Genomic DNA, 19,628 nt, shown 5'->3' on the forward strand with positions numbered 1-19,628 from the left:
AAATAATTAACCATTTCCCATAGAAAATAAATGTATCAGCTACTGCAAACTGTTCGTCCCTAACAAAAGTTTCCCGATTCATGGCAGGAGAGTTTTGTATTCATGAGAACTTCAATCATGAATGTTTTCTAAAATCGGGCACTCTACATAAATATAACAGTCACATTTAGTTTAGCTTACATTATCAAAGTTTAGAAATGTAAAACATTCTAGACTAGAAGTAATGAAAAGCGTTATGATTTCCTCCATTCAGACTTCCATTCAGTATCACTTGCAGCTAAAAGTATTTTTTAAACATTTTTTCCTGCGAACTATTTTAGTAACACCGTTATGAAAATGCTTTTCCAGTCCTGCAAATTGATGGCTTTCAGTGGTCACTCAGTGGAGATCTAAGGCCTGAATCTCCACTACAAAGCAGAAAGGAGAGGACGCTTCACTTACATGTTGTATCACAGCAACACTAAGTATGCCATTAGGGAATACTATTGTTGTGAAGTGTTCTACTTGGTTTTCAGCAATATTTCGGTAGGTGACATGTGACAAACCTCCATTTATAGAATACATGATACAAAATTTTCCAGTATATCATTCTCACGGGCATCACATTGCCTCTGGTAGCTTGTCTTCTATAGTATTCTGGTGCTATATGTTCTTGAAGGGGGTTGTCCACTAATAGGACAACCCCTCCTCAATCTGAATGTTCTCCTTCGTTAAAAACACCTCAGGTACCAATGCCGTTACAACAGTTTCAGCATTCACGTTCCATGGGCTCATGCGGGCCACAGCTCTCACCTCTAGTGATGAGCGAATATACTCATTACTCGAGATTTCCCGAGCACGCTCATGTGTCCTCCGAGTATTTTTTAGTGCTCGGAAATTTAGTTTTTCTTGCCGCAGCTGAATGATTTACATCTGTTAGCCAGCATAAGTACATGTGGGGATTCCCTAGCAACCAGGCAACCCCCACATGTACTTATGCTGGCTAACAGATGTAAATCATTCAGCTGCGGCAAGAAAAACGAAATCTCCGAGCACTAAAAAATACTCGGAGGACACCTGAGCGTGCTCGGGAAATCTCGAGTAATGAGTATATTCACTCATCACTACTCATCTCCTCTTGATTACTTATACGGCCGAAGGCGCGGACAACGACACCAGCGCTGATTGGGCGCAGGGCTCATGTGACATAACAACCTCATATGAGCCCTTGAACAGCGCCGGCACAGGAGGTGAGTATAGGTGTTTTTATTTTAACAAAGGGCAAACATTCAGATTGGAAAGGGGTTGTCCTAGTAATGGGTAACCCCTTTAATGTAAATGACACACACACACCCAACTATCCCCATGATGTGAAAGAGAATATGATTCTTGATGAGCGGTCAACCAAACTTTAGGCTAAAGTTCCAAAGTTTTAGGCTAAAGTTCGGTTTGGGTACCAAAACGCTACTTGAACTTTAACCAGATCCCGAACCCCATAAAAGTCAATGGGGATCCTAACTTTGGTGTTGTAAAAAGGTCGTAGTAAGTGCTAGGTGGATGCCAGGCCCCTTTCTCTCGCTCTCTCTGTCTCCTCCCGGACTTCGCTCAGAACCCCGAACATTAAAACTGACTCTAGGAGAAGTGAGTGTTCGCAGTTTAGCATCGAACACTTTACATTTTGGGTTCTCTCATCTCTAAACCTGATTCATCCGCCCATACTATCTTCTTCTAGAAGCCACTTTTGATCATCATGTGACATTTGCAGGTGCTTTGGTGGTAGACAGAAGTCAGCATGGACAGCCAGACTGGTCGGTGGCTTCAGAGTTCCATAGACCTCAAGCTGCGATGCACTGTTTTCTGAAACTTTTCTAATATAGTCTGAATTAACTGTTCCAGCAGATTATGCTACTGTAGCTTTTTTTTTTGCGAGATCGGATAAGGCAGACAACCCATTACATTCTACTCATCATTAAGCCCTAGGAGCCCATGACCCTTTCACCAGTTCACTGGTTGTCCTTGCTTGGACCAATATTTGTATGTACTAATCGCTGCATCCTGGGAATACCCCACAACACCTGCTGTTTTGGAGCTGGTCTGACCTAGTTCTATAGTCATCACAATTTAGCCCCTGTGGAAGCTGCTCAGAACCCTACGTATTCACAGGGAGCCAAATGAAGTAGGATAATTGCAATTAGTTATGATGTTGCAGTTCCAAACAGTAAATCTGAAGAGAAACCAGCAGATGGCGGTAGTGTTTCACTCTCCTTTTCTGTAAATTACTTCAAATAAATTTAATTGGATACAGCCAGAACATTTCAGTCTCAGCCTGATTGAATTCATAAATTTATAAACCCTAACTCATGCAGTTTTATGTGTTTTACTGTCTCTTCATTATTGCTTGTCTTAATTTTTATATTAAACTAGCTGTACTACCCGGCTTCGCCCGGGGTAATAACTGCTGTTAGCAAAATAGAATGTGTTAACAAAAATTTATTCTGCACAAAAAAACCACAAAACAAATAGATAGAAATGTAATTATTAAAAGGCAAAAACTAAGCTAATAGAAGCATTTTACAACATATATTTCAACACCAGAGATATTCCACACAGATTTAACTAAATTGGCCAAGTAATGTGAAGTAATCTTCTACTACTTATTCGAGAGTCTTTTGATAAACGACATTCTTAGTTTTTCCTTCAGGTGCAAAGACAAACAGATTTTTGGCTGTTCCCACTCTTGAACAGTCCACATAAAGTTGACCATGAGAAAAGCATGGAGATTGTAAATCTAAGCTAGCCGAAGAGCCCGGCGTTGCCTGGGCATAGTAAATATCTGTGGTTAGTTATAGCACCTCACTTCTCTTATTTTCCCATCACGCCTCTCATTGTCCCCATCACATCTTTAATTTTCTCCCTCTCATCTCTCATTTTCTCCCTCACACCTCTCATTTTCCCCCTCACTCCTCTTATTTTCCCCCTCACTTTTCTCATTCCCCCCTAACACTTGTCATTTCGACCTCACATCTGTCATTTTCCGATCACTCCACTATTTTCCCTCACTCCTCTCATTTTGCACTCACACCTTTTCATTTTCACCGCACACCTCTCATTTTCACCTCAGTATATACATGTTTGTCATCTCCCTTATATATAGTATACACCTGTATGTCATCTCCTGTATATAGTATATACCTGTATGTAATCTCCCCTGTATATAGTATATACCTGCTGTGTCATCTCCCCTGTATATAGTATATACCTGTATGTCATCTCCTCCTATATATAGTATATACCTGTATGTAATCTCCTCCTGTATATAGTATATACCTGTGTGTCATCTCACCTATATATAGTATATATCTGTGTGTCATCTCCTCCTGTATATACTATATACCTGTAGGTAATCTGCTCCTGTATATAGTATATACCTGTGTGTCATCTCCTTCTGTATATAGTATATACCTGTATGTCATCTCCTGCTGTATGTAGTATGTACCTGTATGTCATCTCCTCCTCTATATAGTATATACCTGTATGTAATCTCCTCCTGTATATAGTATATACCTGTGTGTCATCTCACCTATATATAGTATATATCTGTGTGTCATCTCCTCCTGTATATACTATATACCTGTAGGTAATCTGCTCCTGTATATAGTATATACCTGTGTGTCATCTCCTCCTGTATATAGTATATATCTGTATGTCATCTCCTCCTGTATTAGACCTCGTTCACACGTTATTTGGTCAGTATTTTTACCTCAGTATTTGTAAGCTAAATTGGCAGCCTGATAAATCCCCAGCCAACAGTAAGCCCACCCCCTGGCAGTATATATTAGCTCACACATACACATAATAGACTGGTCATGTGACTGACAGCTGCTGGATTCCTATATGGTACATTTGTTGCTCTTGTAGTTTGTCAGCTTATTAATCAGATTTTTATTTTTGAAGGATAATACCAGACTTGTGTGTGTTTTAGGGCGAGTTTCGTGTGTCAAGTTGTGTGTGTTGAGTTGTGTGTGGCGACATGCGTGTAGCAACTTTTTGTGTGTCGAGTTGCATGTGACAGGTTAGTGTAGCAAGTTGTGTGCAGCAAGTTTTGCACATGACGAGTTTTGCGCGTGGCGAGTTTTATGTGTGGTGCCTTTTGAGTATGTGCAAGTTTTGTGTGAGGCAACTTTTACATGTGTTGCAACTTTTGTGCATGTGGCAATTTTTCCGCGTGTGCAAGTTTTGCGTGTGGCGAGTTTTCCATGAGGTGAGTTTTGCACGTGTGGCGAGTTTTGCATGTGGAGAGTTTTGCGCGTGGCGAGTTTTGAGCGGCGACTTTTGTGTTTCAACTTTTATGTGGCGAGGTTGGTGTATGTGTGGTGAAATGTGCGCTGAGGGTGGTATATGTGTTCGAGCACGTGGTAGTGTGTGGCGCATTTTGTGTGTGTGTTCATATCCCCGTGGTGGTGTGGTGATTATCCCATGTCGGGGCCCCACCTTAGCAACTGTACGGTATATACTCTTTGGCGCCATCGCTGTCATTCTTTAAGTCCCCCTTGTTCTCATCTGGCAGCTGTTAATTTGCCTCCAACACTTTTCCTTTCATTTTTTCCCCCATTATGTAGATAGGGGCAAAATTGTTTGGTGAATTGGAAAGCGGGGGGTTAAAATTTCACCTCACAACATAGCTTTGACGCTCTCAGGGTCCAGACGTGTGATTGTGCAAAATTTTGTGCCTGTAGCTGCGACGCCTCCAACACTTTTCCTTTCACTTTTTCCCCATTATGTAGATAGGGGCAAAATTGTTTGGTGAATTGGAAAGCGCGGGGTTAAAATTTCACCTCACAACATAGTCTATGACGCTCTCGGGGTCCAGACGTGTGACTGTGCAAAATTTTGTGGCTGTAGCTGCGACGGTTCAGATGCCAATCCCGGACATACATACACACATACACACATTCAGCTTTATATATTAGATTGTTAAAATAGGTGGAGAGACCAGTCTTTCTGCACTCTGAACATCACATTTGGACATACATGCTGCATTTCAGGCAATGTTAAAGGGAACCTGTCATTCCCAAAATCGAAGATGAGCTAAGCCCACCAGCTTCAGGGGCTTATCTACAGCGTTCTGTAATGCTGTAGATAAGCCCCCGATGTATTCTGAAAGATGAGAAAAAGAGGTTAGATTATACTCACCCAGGGGCGGCCCCGGTTCTGTTCTGGTCCGATGGGCATCCCGGTCCGGTCCGGAGCCTCTCTTACCTTTTCCGGAGCCGCAGCGTGAAGACAAGAAGAGGACGTCATTTTAAGAAGATAGGAGGCCCCGTATCGGACTGCGACGCCTATCGGACCCAAACCAGACCGGGACTGCCCCTGGGTGAGTATAATCTAACCTCTTTTTCTCATCTTTCAGGATACATCGGGGGCTTATCTACAGCATTCCAGAATGCTGTAGATAAGCCCCTGATGCTGGTGGGCTTATCTCACCTTCGATTTTGGGGGTGACAGGTTCCCTTTAATTTTCACAGAACGTATACTCAAAATTGCAGCCCCTTCAATAACATAACATCAGACTGATCTAGTGAAAGTAAAAAGCTGCAACTTCTTAGATTCTTAGACTAGGATATTCATTTGTTTTTATGACAGTAATGTCTGTTATCAAAGAAAAATGGATACATGGCTTATTATGACATTAAATTGGTTGTGCACTACTTGTCCAGGTTTGGGGCACTAGTCTCCAATCACTTTGTTACTGCAGACATGTGAATCCTCACAGTGCACGCTGTCAGAATTCTCCAGTACAAGGGGCTGGGATCAGGAGGTCATGTGACCACAAGTATGCAATTTGCATATTTCCCTCCACTTTCCAACTAGACGTGTCTGGCCTCACTCATTTCACTTGCATTTAGCGAGGCCTCATACATCTAGTCGGCACGTGTCGCATGTATGCAAATTGCATATTTGTGGCCACAAGCCCACCCACTCCTGGCGCCTGCATTGGAGAATCTGGACAATGTGCACACTGTTTACTGTGAGGATTCACAAGTCTGCAGTCACATAGAGTGACTGTAGACTTGAACCCCTGGCCTGAACAACCCCTTTAATAGCTTTTGTGTCCCTCATAAGGTGAAAACACTTCATACTTACCTCCTGGACTGTCATTGTTTCTGAAATGATGGCATTGTGCCCTCAGGTGTTCACATGACTGCTACAGCCAATTAAGAGTGGATGTCCATTCTGCCTGAATTGGCTGCAGTCAATCAGTGGCTGCATTCCACACTGCACCAATATTGCAAGAATAATCTTTCCTGTGCTATTTTAACTTTTTAAATTGTCCACTAGATAGTATTGACCTGTCTGCAGGATTGGTCATAAATATTAGTTTCGACACCCAGCACCTCCACCGATCAGCTATAAAGCGGAAACTGGATGCAAACCATTTACAAAGCTGATACAGCATGGTTTCATATTGTGTAGTGGTCATTCTCAGCTGCTGCAGCTCATCGTCTGTTGAAGTTAATAGGAGCTGAGCTGCAGTACCTGAGAACGGCAACTACACTGATTGTATACTGATGACATATACTAAGGATACAGCATTAATATTTAGTGGACAACTGCTTTAAAGTCACATTTAATATTTGGTCTGCAGCATATGTGGTTGGCTGTCAGAAACGATAGATCAGCTTGGGTATGAACTACAGGCACTGATTAGCTGTGCTTCAACATGCTGTGGATAGAAGATATATATTGTTTCTGTTGATTTGTCAATGAATTGTCATTTGACAGATGTTCCCTTAGGCTTGAAATAATTAAACTGGCACTAGGAAGGCATACATTTGTAGTAACTACGGTAATATTGTACAATTCACAGGGGTTCTTTCCCAGGCCTGCCGTGTGCTTTACATGGCATAAGCTTACAATATTTCTTATTGATATAAACCATTTTGTGTATAAACAGTAGGAAGCTTGTAAGAGTGTGCATTACAACAATTCCCCAGTGAAGTACTAGCCAATCTGTTTTAGTGCATTGCAATGTAAGGTGTATGGCTGCAGATCAAAGCTCAGAAGAGAAAGTTTTTAATGTTGTCATCAGTGTGGAATTATTTGTTTATAACAGTCACCAAATAAAGTGTTACCTAGGAGCCAGAAGAGATGAATATCTGAAATGGAACTAGCAAATCGCTCTATATTATTTACTGTAGGCCGTACAAAGAATTGTCTCAGTATGCCACAACATTTCATCACCGAGAGACAAATGATATGCTACACTGAGAAGTCTCTCCCAAATGCAAAGGAAATAAAACTGGCAAACACTCCGCAGATTGCAGGAGTGTGTCATCTCTTGTATTGGGTTTCCTCTTCAATAATAAATCAGAGCATATTTAAAGGAGAAGAATGAAAGAGAACTGTTTTCTTCTATGGGGAATAGTCAGGTCAAACTTTTCATTACCAACCCTGATGTTATAAAAGCTGAAAAAGTATTTGTTGTCTGCTCTGCACTATTGTACAGGAAAGCATCCAGAGGACTATACTTGCTCCAAATAATTTTGTATAACCGTTTTTCACAGCAGTTTTGAATATATCATTGCTTGACGCATCTTGAGAAATGTACCTAGGGAACATTGATGGCTACTGAAGCCGGTAGGTAGGTAATTAACAAAATCAAGTAAGAGCTTACAAAAGATACTGACTAGGGTTGATCGAATAGGTTCGGATAAGTGCTTACTTGAATAGCTATAGCGCTTACTGAATAGCTGGATCGGTAACCTGGATACCTGGAGCGCTCCCGATAATCGGCTGTTTGATGCCGTAGCTGCATGTGTCTGATGCATGGAGACCCTGTGTGTTGGGCTCTCCATGCGTGTGGTGTGACTGTCACACAGCCAAGACATATGCAGCTGCGGAGCGGAACAGCTGGTTATCGGGAACTCTCCAGGTAACCGATCCAGCTATCGGTAAGCACTACAGCTATTTGGATAAGCACTTATCTGAAGCTATTTGATCAACCCTAATACTGACAAATCAAAAGACAGATTTGAAGGTTGTACAGAGTGTAGTTGTTTGCAGAAATTGAGTTAATCTTCCATAAAGGATTATACAAACATTTTGATTTCAAGTAATTAAGCATGCCTCATCAGGTCAAAGATCTGTTTAGTGATTTATGCAGTTTGTATTGGCAGTTTCCCTTCATAGAAGTTCCTATAATTAACATGTTCCTGACAGGGCTGTTTTCTGTTTTTTCATTTTTTTCCCTTTCTTCCAAGAGCCATAAGTGTTTTATTTTTTATAGTCAGTACTTAGAATGTCATAGTTCACTATGAGAGCTCTGTCCATTTCCCAGTCAGATTGCTTCCATCCGCTAAGCTCTGAGCCATCTCTGTGACCTGTGTTTAGTTATGTCTTTTGTTAATCCTTTTTATTTTACGTAATTGTATATGCTGTATTTTTATTGTCCCCTTTGTAAAATCTTTTGTACATTTTTTATAAACCCTAGCTGTCAGGATTAAATATAACATTTAATAGTTCTGTTCCTTTTGTTCTGTAAACTGCACTACTGAAAGCCATACGCTGTTGGAGTCCGGTGCCCAGTTGGCCTGTAAAACAATTGGTGGTGGCAGCTAATCATCTTTCTTGGGTTATTGTGGACTTGGCAGTGACCGTACCAAGGTACTGTATATACATATTCTATGCTTTGGTATATACCATACGCTCACTGTTAGTTCCCCAATACCAAACGTATTAGTGGAAACAGCCTGCGGCCTCCTCCATTAATCGTCTGTCAATTACGTAATTGTCTTGATAGGGGGCAGCAGAGTGCTGTTCGTGATGAAAAGGTAACAGCATGGTGGGTTCAGTGTGACCCCCCCTGGCTGCGAGCTTTGACAGAACCCATTGGCATCTTGCAATCATGTGTCACGGACCCACCAGTGGGCGTGTAGAATGATGCGCACCCTTGCCGGCGGGTGTTAAATGTCGCTGTCAGAGATAGACAGCGGCATTTTACAAGTTAACAGCCTCGGATGGAACTCTGCTCCATCTGCAGCTGTTAGGCTACTTTCACACATCAGGTTTTCAGTGTCAGGCTAAATCCAGATAATTTTCAAAAAACCAGATCAGGCGAATGTTGCCGCCGGATCAGGTTTTTTCCCATAGACTTGTATTAGTGCCGGATTGCAACGGATGACATTGCGTTTTGTCCGGTTTTCTGGATCCGGCAAATCTGCCGCTTCCGGTTTCTTGAAAAAACATCCATAGCAACGTTTTTTTGCCTCCGGCGAAAAAGCCTGAAGCACTTCCAGCTGTTTGCTAGAATGGAAGCCTATGGGAGCCAGAAGGTGCTGGATCCGGAAAAAGGCAGATCCGGCGGCCTGATCCGTTTTTTTTTAAACTGAGCATGCTCCAATTTTTTTTTTTATCCAATAATCTAGATATGCTAGCCGGATCCGTCAAAAAAACGGATCCTTCGCATCAGTTTTTCACAATCTGCGCCGGATCCAGTTTTTCCAACATTTGCCGGATTTAGCCTGACACTGAAAACCTGATGTGTGAAAGTAGCCTTAGCTGAATAATTCAACTATCATCTGCAGGAAAAGATGCCGGCTTGGTTTGCGGGCCCGCATCAAAGTCCGAGAGTCGGCATATGACATACCACTACGTCATATACAGTATCATTAAGGGGTTAAATGAATATTCCTATAACAGTATAGTATCTATACTGCGTGTTACATAGGCCATCTACCTCATCTTTGTATCTTTGCATGGTGGGGTACATAAGCAAACACCATACCACCAGCAAATTGTTTATTGCCTCTAGTGTATCATCTCCCTTCAACCAGTGGGTTTACAAGAGCAAATAGTTAAAACTAACAGTGATGAAAACTCTTCAAATTGATCGGGAAATCTACAAAACATTCAAAACTATTTTTTTTCAGATAGATTTCAAAAGTAGAACTGCAATATCTATAATGAAGTTAGAAAGTTCTAATATCTGCAACCTATAATTTATGATGGTCTAATATTGGCATCAACTATATTTATACAGCATTATGTTCAGAAAAAAATAGTGGCACTCGATGCATACTGCACAGGGTAGACACCACCCACATTGGCCCAAGTTTTCCTCTGAACATTATGGATGGTTATCTACCTGTAAACTGAGCACCGGTGGTTGTCTGCTGGACATCCGGTCTGGGAGTAATACGTGGGTTACCTTGCATTCTCATTGCCATTATTGCTCCTCTTCCTTGAAGTTGCCTTAGTGTGGAGATCACAGTGCCGTGGGCAGTTTCACTTTCTCTCTGACTATATTCATAAGACCTATTACTACTCGGTCACCCAAAGTGACTTAAAGGGAACCTGTCAGCGGGATTGTGCACAGTAACCTACACACAGTGTCATGTCGGCGCCGTTATACTGATTAAAATGATGCCTTGGTTGATGAAATCCATCTTATCTTTATTTTCAGTTTTGTGTTAAAGGGAACCTGTCACCCCCAAAATCGATGGTGAGGTAAGCCCACCAGCATCAGGGGCTTATGTACAGCATTCTGTAATGCTGTAGATAAGCCCCCGATGTATCCTGAAAGATGAGAAAAAGAGGTTAGATTATACTCACCCATTTCCCTCTGCGGTCCGGTCCGATGGGCGTCACGGTCCGGTCCGGGGCCTTCCATCTTCTTACGATGACGTCCTCTTCTTGTATTCACGCTGTGGCTCCTACGCAGGCGTACTTTATCTGCCCTGTTGAGGTCAGAGCAAAGTACTGCAGCGCGCAGGTGCCGGGAAAGGTCAGAATGCTGTAGATAAGCCCCTGATGCCGTTTGCCGCAGCTCATCTTCGATTTTGGGGGTGACAGGTTCCCTTTAATGATAATCTCGTGCTCCGGGACAGCCTGTGGGGGGTTTTCATGTGTTGATCTGCTTAGGTATTCATACTGAAGACTGCTGACAGGTCACTGATCCCTCACTGACCTGCCCCCTAGTTTACCTAATGAATATGATATGTACATACTGAATTGTAATTGTTCACAATCCAGCTGACAGGTACCCTTTAAAAAATCCAGCAGGAAGTAGATTGCAAAACTGTTGCATTTGAGTTTATATTATTGGACAACCTGTATACAAACCCTATCGGACAAAAAGGTTCCTTATTGCTCTTCGCGCCTAGTAACCAGCCTACATTTTTCCGGTGCAGTGAAGAAAGTAAGAGATGCCATTTTTACTCATATGTATAAATGTCCAGTGTGTACTCACTAAGAAATGTGTGAAGCATGCTACACAAATTCTGGGTTCAAGAATGCCAGTCTTAAAGAACTTGTCCACTACCTTGACTCAGCAACTGGTTTTATCATAAATTCTTAAAGATAAAGCCACTAAATAACCCCATATACCTTTTTCTGCCAAGTTTGATGTTGTTTTATCCAGTGTCGGACTGGGGTGCAAAAGGCCCACCAGTAACAATGACTTTGGTTGGGGGACTTTTCACCTGCATACAAATATTACACTATCCTCGTTCACAAATTTACCTATATCTCTATATAATAATAAACTGGGTAGATTGGTTAATGAATGATGAGATGCTGTTTTTTTCTGTACAAAGTAAATCAAGTGAATTATGCCAAGTACTGCCCATACAGGTGTGTTGGGGGCCCAGATCTGTATGGGGCCCACTGGGAATTCCCCTGTTCCCCGACCCCTATGGGCCAGTCTGAAACTGGTTTTATCCCTCTCTGCTTCAGTTCCTGTGCCCTGGCACCAGCTCTGTTGTCACAGCGATTACTTCCTCTTCAGAATCTTCTGCTCCATTTTTACTACATTTCACATCATTCCTAGTGTCGGTCTGCAAGCCAGCAGTGAGCACAGAGCTGTAACTCCGCATAAACCCCTCTCACTCCCCATGTCTACAGGACACTGCAGGGAATAGAAGTGATGCACATAGCGCCTTTACACCATCCCTGACAATAAAGATTATCTCCTACTCCTGCTCACTGGCATGGATGATGGAATGGATGGATTTATGGATGGATGAATGGTGAGAGATCTGAATGTATACATATTATAAAAAATAAAAAAAATACAGCAGGGTATAAACACATTACCCAGGGTATACAGCAATATGTGTACATGTATATACAGTCTATGGTATACATACAGATGCAAGGCAGAGCTGACAGCATTCACAGAAACTGAGTGAGCTCTGCTCAATGCAGTCCCGCCCATCCATGTGGCATGCCATGCCCACGTATGTGGCATGCCATGCCACCCATCATTTTAAGCAGCACATAATTGAGGTAGGATCTGACACAACATTACAAGACGACTGAAAGAAATGAACTGGAGGATAAGTTGGTATACATGCAACATGTAGGAGCATGTTCACACTGGCCTTTAAACAGACAAAGCCTAACATAGAAACAAAATGAACATGCATCCTGTGGTAAGTGAAAAGCAATGAAAACCCTATGCTGTATTGTAAGCTGTTTACGGACCAAGGCCTTTGTTGTAAAATGCAACAAAGAAAATGTCAGTAAAATCCTGGTTGCTAAACTTTATATGGAGTTAATCAGAAATGATGTCTGCTGTGTTCTTACTACTATTTGACATGAGCTTAAATGTGATTGGCTAATTCTAAACACAACCACATCCCAAATTATAAGTGTTCACACTTATGCAACCATATTACTTTAGTGTTGTGATTTTTATTTTTCCCCCTTAAAATGATTTGTTTGTGCAAATTTTGGGTGGCAATAAAGGTGGGAAAAGTTCTGAAATTATACTTTTACATAACTTTTACATAATTATACTTTTACATAATTGTTTTACATAAAATTTTACATAACAAAGACCTGTGAAGTTTAATTTAAAGTTTAATTTAACATTTTATTATACACGCATGAGTGAAGGGTTGCCATGGATCCTTTTTTTGAAACTCCTAGTGATCATATGTTACCTTCACAGGAAGTAAAAGAATATATTTGTATGCCATCACAAAATTCCTCCTTTTTATTACTTAAAGAGAATCTGTCACCAGGTTTTTGGTACTCCATCTGAGAGCATCATGATGTAGGGGCAAAAGACCCTGATTCCAGTGATCTGTCCATTACTGAGCTGCTTGCTGCAGTTTTGATAAAATCACTGGTGTATCTGCTACAGATCTACCAGTTTTATGAATGCTGATGTATATCCCCACCCACAACCCTGACAGATTTCTGTGTACACTGCATAGGCAGAAAGCTGCCAGTGGTGGGGGCTGGGTTATAGAGAGCTCATGAATATAGAGCACCACAGGTCAGCAGGCTTACTAGTTCTCTAGTGATAATCTCACGATAAGGCTGCGATTGTATCAAAACTACAGCAAGCAACCCAGTAATTGATACATCGCTGGAATCGGGTTCTCTGTTTCTACATTGGGCTGCTATCAGATTACATGGTGAAAACCTGGTGACAGTCAAGTTTAAAATGGCTTGAAAAATGATTTTATATAATTATTTTTCAGCAACCAGGAAGAAGTTGTTGGAGATTGCCAGAGCATTTTCTGAGAAAACAAAGATGAGAAAATCCCGGAGAAAACATTTGCTCAAACACCAAATGTATCCTTTAATGCCATGCAACATAACACACAATATCCAGTGCTTCAAATATTTGCGCTTTGGATTGTTTACTTACCTGTTTATATTTGTCACTGGATGTAAGAGGCTCTCACACAGCCAAGTTACATTGTCACATTTTCCTTTTTCCCTCCCTTTTTCCAAAGGCTGTAACTTTTTTTTTATTTTTCTGTCCACATAGCGGTATGACAGATTGTTCTTATTTTTTTGCTGGACGAGGTGTAGTTTTGAATGACACCATTCATTTTTCCAAGCAGTGTACCGGACAGTGGAAATAAGTTTCCAAGTGCAGTAAAATTCTGGAAGAAAAAAATGCAATTGGGTTATGTTTTTATGATGTTCATTATATGACAGAATTCCTAAAAGACCCTAATGCTTTCCTTTCTTTAGGAAATACTAGAGAACCAGATAGTCTTAAGGTTCGATGTTCATTTTGACAAGTTGACAAGTCATCCCTTAGTTATAAGATTTGTTAAAAAAGCAAATAGAATCTGTCCTGCTAGAATGTCCAGAGTTCTTCAATGGGATATATCCCCATTTGAGTCTTTTGGGCCAATCTCATTTAGACGTCTAACTATTGTGGGAATATAGCTCAGCAGGGATCTTTGCTTTGGCCCAAGCAGGTGGCTATGGAGTCACAATGGACAATAGCAGGCTAGTGAATTCCAGACAGGTATGTGTCAGGTGTATTTATTGTACACATTTGCCGTACAATGTTACACGTGCCAAACATGAAATAAAATATCTAAGGCCGTCTGGCCACTAACTAACATTAAGATTCTAACTACAAAATAAACCTACACAACAACAAAGAAGTTCGTGCAGCCTTACTGTGTCAGCTTCCCAGACCAGCAGATGAGTGAGTGAGATCCCAGCAGTTCCTGATTATATCAGCTGAAGCAGTCAGGAGTCAAAAGCTGGATTGCATGTGTGGAAGGGAAGCATCAGTCCTTTCAGGCTGATCACTAAAGAAACCAGGAGCGGATTACAGTGAAATAAACAGCTTCACAATCAATACCGTGATACATATGAAATGAAACGGGGAGAAACATATCTGTTTTCTAGTATTTCTCCCCTTGGCACCTCACATACCCCCTTCCTCTGTTCGAGCCTGTAGGGTCGGACACAACGAGCTGCCAAGCAATGTGTCCTAGACCACGCATCTGCATTCCCGTGCGCTGCGCCTGCCCTGTGCTCAACGGAAAAGTTAAAAGCTTGTAATGCCAAGAACCAGCGTGTCACCCTCGCATTGCCCTCTTTTGTGCGGGACATCCATGTTAGGGGTGAATGGTCCGTTACTAGCCTAAACTGGCGACCTAGTAAATAATAGCGTAAGGTGTATAGGGTCCATTTCACAGCCAGGGCTTCCCGTTCAACCACGCTATAATTCTTTTCTGCCCTAGTAAGCTTTCTGCTTAGATAGACCACTGGGTGTTCCTCGCCATTCACTTCCTGTGACAACACTGCACCGAGGCCGACACCAGAGGCGTCCGTTTGGACAATAAACTCCCATTTAAAGTCAGGGGCAACCAACACTGGTTGGTCACAGAGGACCGTTTTCAAATACTGAAAGGCCTTCTCTGCTTCTGCGTTCCACTTTATTGTGATAGATTTCGAGCCCTTGGTAGGATCTGTGAGAGGGGCCGTGATGGTGGCAAAATGTTTGATGAACCGCCTATAATAACCAACGATCCCCAAAAAGGCTCCGACTTGCTTTTTGGTGACCGGCCGTGGCCAATTCTGAATAGCGTCCACCTTATTGGTCTGTGGCTTTACGACTCCTCGCCCTATGCTATATCCCAGATAGCGAGCTTCTTCCAATCCCAAAGTACATTTCTTAGGATTGGCAGTTAACCCAGCAGTTTTTATCGAGTCCAAGACGGCTTGTACTTTGGACAAATGTGTGTCCCAGTCATCACTAAAGACAATGATATCGTCCAAGTATGTGGACGCATACTGGACGTGGGGTTTTAGGACAATATCCATTAGACGTTGGAAGGTGGCTGCAGCACCATGCAACCCAAATGGCATATCACGGTACTGGAACGGTCCCTGGGGCGTTACAAAGGCCGTTTTCTCTTTGGCTGAATCCGTGAGGGGAATCTGCCAATAACCTTTTGTTAAGTCGATAGTGGATATGTACCTGGCCGAACCCAGTCTCTCTATAAGTTCATCAACTCTCGGCATCGGGTAGGCATCGAATTTCGATACCTCATTTAATTTCCGAAAATCATTACAAAATCGAATAGTCCCATCGGGTTTGGGCACCAGCACGATTGGGCTAGCCCAACCACTCCGGGACTCTTCAATGACTCCAAGTTCTAACATTTTCTCGACTTCCTGGGCAATGGCTTGTCTCCGAGCCTCCGGAATTCGATATGGTTTTAGTCGTACCCGGGCCTGTGGATCAGTAACGATATCATGTTTAATTAAGTGAGTACGGCCAGGAAGCTCTGAAAAAACCTCTGCGTTTTTCTGTATAAATCCCTTGGTCTCTCGTTTTTGACTTTCGGATAGTGTCTCTGCAATACCCATCTCTGGCAGTGCTACCTGGGGGTCATTTATCATAGATGGTGATGTCCTTCGAGGTCCATCATTAAGGGTGGCTCCTGTCATTGGACTCTCCCTGTCCCGCCAGGCCTTAAGCAAGTTTATGTGGTAGATTTGTTCGGTTTTCCTCTTGATATATCTTATAATTCACTTCACCTATTCTTTCCAATACCTCTTATGGGCCCTGCCACTTCGCAAGAAATTTATTTTCTACAGTAGGTACCAATACTAACACCCTGTCTCCGGGTTGAAAGACTCGTGTTTTAGCCGCTCGGTTGTATACCGTGCTTTGGGCCTGTTGCGCACGTTCTAAACATTCTTTAACTATTGGCATGACTGCCTCAATTCTATCCTGCATAAGCATTACGTGTTCAATTACACTATGAAAAGGAGTCCCCTCTTGTTCCCAAGTCTCTTTAGGAATATCTAACAGTCCTCTAGGACATCGCCCGTAAACTAACTCAAAAGGTGAAAAGCCTGTGGAGGATTGGGGTACTTCACGTATAGCGAACAGGAGATATGGTAGGAGATCATCCCAATCCCTCCCGTCCTTATCTACTACCCTTTTCAACATTCTCTTCAGGGTTTTATTAAATCGATCCACCAATCTGTCAGTCTGAGGGTGATATACTGAAGTACTTATTAATCTTTCCTCGCATGTATTAACTAAAGAGGATTATTCCCTATTGGGAAGGGGTTTAAACTTTGTTCCCACAGGCTCTTACGATTGTTTCAGATGGGTCAAGGATTTGAACCTATTTGGACGAAATTTGAAATGGAGGCTGTTCTTTCAGCAAAACGATTTAGAACACTGTAGGAGGCTAGGTATAGCGGAGGATGACATTGAAAGCTGGCGTGCTCTGACGGATCTGTTAACTGAAAATGATCAGGCGAGAGGTAAGGGCCCCTTCACGAATTTAAAAAACAAGAGTACTAGGATGCCACCCATTAGTGATATCACTAGTATAGACATTTTTATGAAGTTGGTGGAGGATGATCTATCTAAAATCAAGAGTGAAGGTCATGAATGGGCGTGTAATTTGACACACGGTGAGAGAGCATCCCTGAAAAGGCTGGAAAAGAACAAGGATATTATTATAAAAGCCTCGGATAAAGGTGGTAACCTCGTCATAATGGACCATGTGATATATTTGAATATGTGCCATGCTTTACTATATGAACATGACACCTATGAGGTGTTGGTAAAGGATCCCATAAATGAGTACAGGAGAGAATTGGGGGATATTCTAGATCAGGCTAAAGAGGACGGTTTAATATCTGACAGTGAATATAAATTTATGCTACCCGAAAAACCCATGACTCCAACTTTTTATACCCTACCTAAAGTGCACAAGGGCTTGGAGCCCTTGAAGGGCCGTCCCATAGTATCTGGGATTGACTCGCTTACACAAAATAGTGGGGTGTACCTGGACAGGGTATTGAGACCATTTGTCACTCAGCTTCCATCTCATGTGAGAGATACGTCCCATTTATTATCTATGCTTGATGGGATCACGATAGGGAATGACATACTGTTAGCGTCAATAGACGTGGAAGCGCTTTATAGCAGCATCCCGCATGAGTTTGGAAGTAAAGCTGTGGCACATTTTTTAAAAACAAGGGCGGTGGAGTGTGGGGAGCACAATGTGTTCGTGTTAAGATTACTGTCATTTGTCCTTACCCACAATTACTTCCTGTTTAGTGGGAGGTACTTCCACCAGCTCAGGGGTACTGCGATGGGGAGCCCTTGTGCCCCCACGTATGCTAACATCTTCCTGGGCTGGTGGGAGGAAACCCAGATTTTTGGGGAGGAGGAAGCATGGTGGAGCCCGTTGATTACATTATGGGCCAGATATATCGACGACATACTGATATTCTGGTCCGGGTCGTCAAGTGAGTTTTGTAGGTTCGTTGAGACTATGAACGTCAATACTATCGGTTTAAGATTTACATCGGAATACCATGAGCATAATATAAATTTTCTTGATTTAACCATTTCAAAAAGACAGGATGGAGGGATCGATACATGTACTTTTCGGAAACCAACTGCGGCCAATAATTTGTTGAAGTGGACGAGTCACCATCCTTTGCCCTTGAGGAGAGGAATACCTAAAGGGCAGTTCCTACGTATTAGGAGAAATTGTTCAGATGTGGGGGTCTTTAGGAAACAGGCTAAGGACCTATATGGGCGGTTTAGAGCAAGGGGGTACCCCAAGGATGTATTGGATGGCCCATTTAGGGAGGCCCTGACAACCAATAGACAGTCCCTGTTGGCTAAAAGAGATCGTGGAACAACTGAGAATGTTGTCAGGATGATAGGCACTTATGATGGACAGTCAAATAGGGTATTTCAGATCTTTCGCAAGCATTGGGGCATCTTACTTGCGGATCCCAGACTGAGTAATTTGGTGTCCCCTAGACCAAGTATTACATACAGGAGAGGGAGAACCATTGGGGATACCCTTGTTCACAGTTTATATGAGAAGCCCAAGAAGGAGGGTACATGGCTTGACAGACAACCATGTGGTTTTTTCAAATGTGGTAACTGCTCAAAGTGTATAATGATGTCACAATGTAAGACCTTCTGTAGTGCGTCGAATGGGAGAGTGTATCATATCAGAGACTTCGGTAATTGTAAGTCAACCGGGGTGGTATACAAAGCCACGTGCTCCTGCCCGAAAGATTACATCGGCAAAACGATTAGGGAATTGAGAGTAAGGGTTGGAGAGCACATGAGCGATATGAGAAATAAAAGGGATACCCCGGTTGCCAGGCATATGAATGAGGTACACGGAGGTAATTTGAGAGAAATCACCTTTAATATGGTGGAATTGATTAGACCTAAAGTAAGGGGTGGTAATTTGGATAGGGCCATCCAACGTAAGGAGACAGAGTGGATGTATAGATTACAATCCCTATCCCCGAAGGGTCTTAATGAGTATCTTTCATATACCTGTTTTATTTGATTTTTCGTACCTCTGTTGATTGGGTCCGTTTATGTGCTCCTTAAGTGTTTCTGGGGGTATACTGTTTGAACAAGAAAGCCATGTTATTTGCGTGTTTTTACATGCACCCTATTGTGGGTTTTAGTATAATTTATATATGTTGTTTGGTTCTGTATTAGTTTTGTTCTTTTGTTAACAAGACTGCTATATCCCTTCGTAATGATACTCCTGAGACTGAGTGTTTTATTATGGGCTTATAAATCCCACTGGTACCGCAGTTTGATTGAGAAGTTATCTGTTCTGGCCTTACATAAATACGTAGTAAAAGTTTGTATTATACATGGAGTTACCGTTGGACATGCGCAATAGCGCTGAATCAGAGTGATATTCCAGAGTTGGATAGAACTACTCTGAGACTCTGTACAAAGCGGCGAGACGCTACTGGGCGTGCGCAGTATCCCTTGATCTGAAAGGTATACCACAGTCAGACGGGCGGCAGGAGTCACTTCCGGTCCTGCGCCCTGAGCTGGAACGCACGCTGCGGGGCTGCAA

The 19,628-nt window shown here is 42.3% G+C and overlaps 1 protein-coding gene across 5 annotated transcripts in view; it reads left to right on the top strand.

Annotated features, from left to right (window-relative positions):
• Positions 1–19,628, top strand: part of CUEDC1 (CUE domain containing 1) — a 258,696-nt gene that overhangs the window by 206,430 nt on the left and 32,638 nt on the right. For all 5 annotated transcript variants that reach the window (XM_077295341.1, XM_077295339.1, XM_077295340.1 and 2 more), the window contains one exon: positions 13,470–13,563. In XM_077295341.1, coding sequence (XP_077151456.1) covers positions 13,470–13,563 — 94 coding nt within the window. The remainder of the gene's footprint in view (positions 1–13,469; positions 13,564–19,628) is intronic.

This window comes from Ranitomeya variabilis, chromosome 3, assembly GCF_051348905.1.
Source record: "Ranitomeya variabilis isolate aRanVar5 chromosome 3, aRanVar5.hap1, whole genome shotgun sequence".
NCBI classification, from domain to species: domain Eukaryota; kingdom Metazoa; phylum Chordata; class Amphibia; order Anura; family Dendrobatidae; genus Ranitomeya; species Ranitomeya variabilis.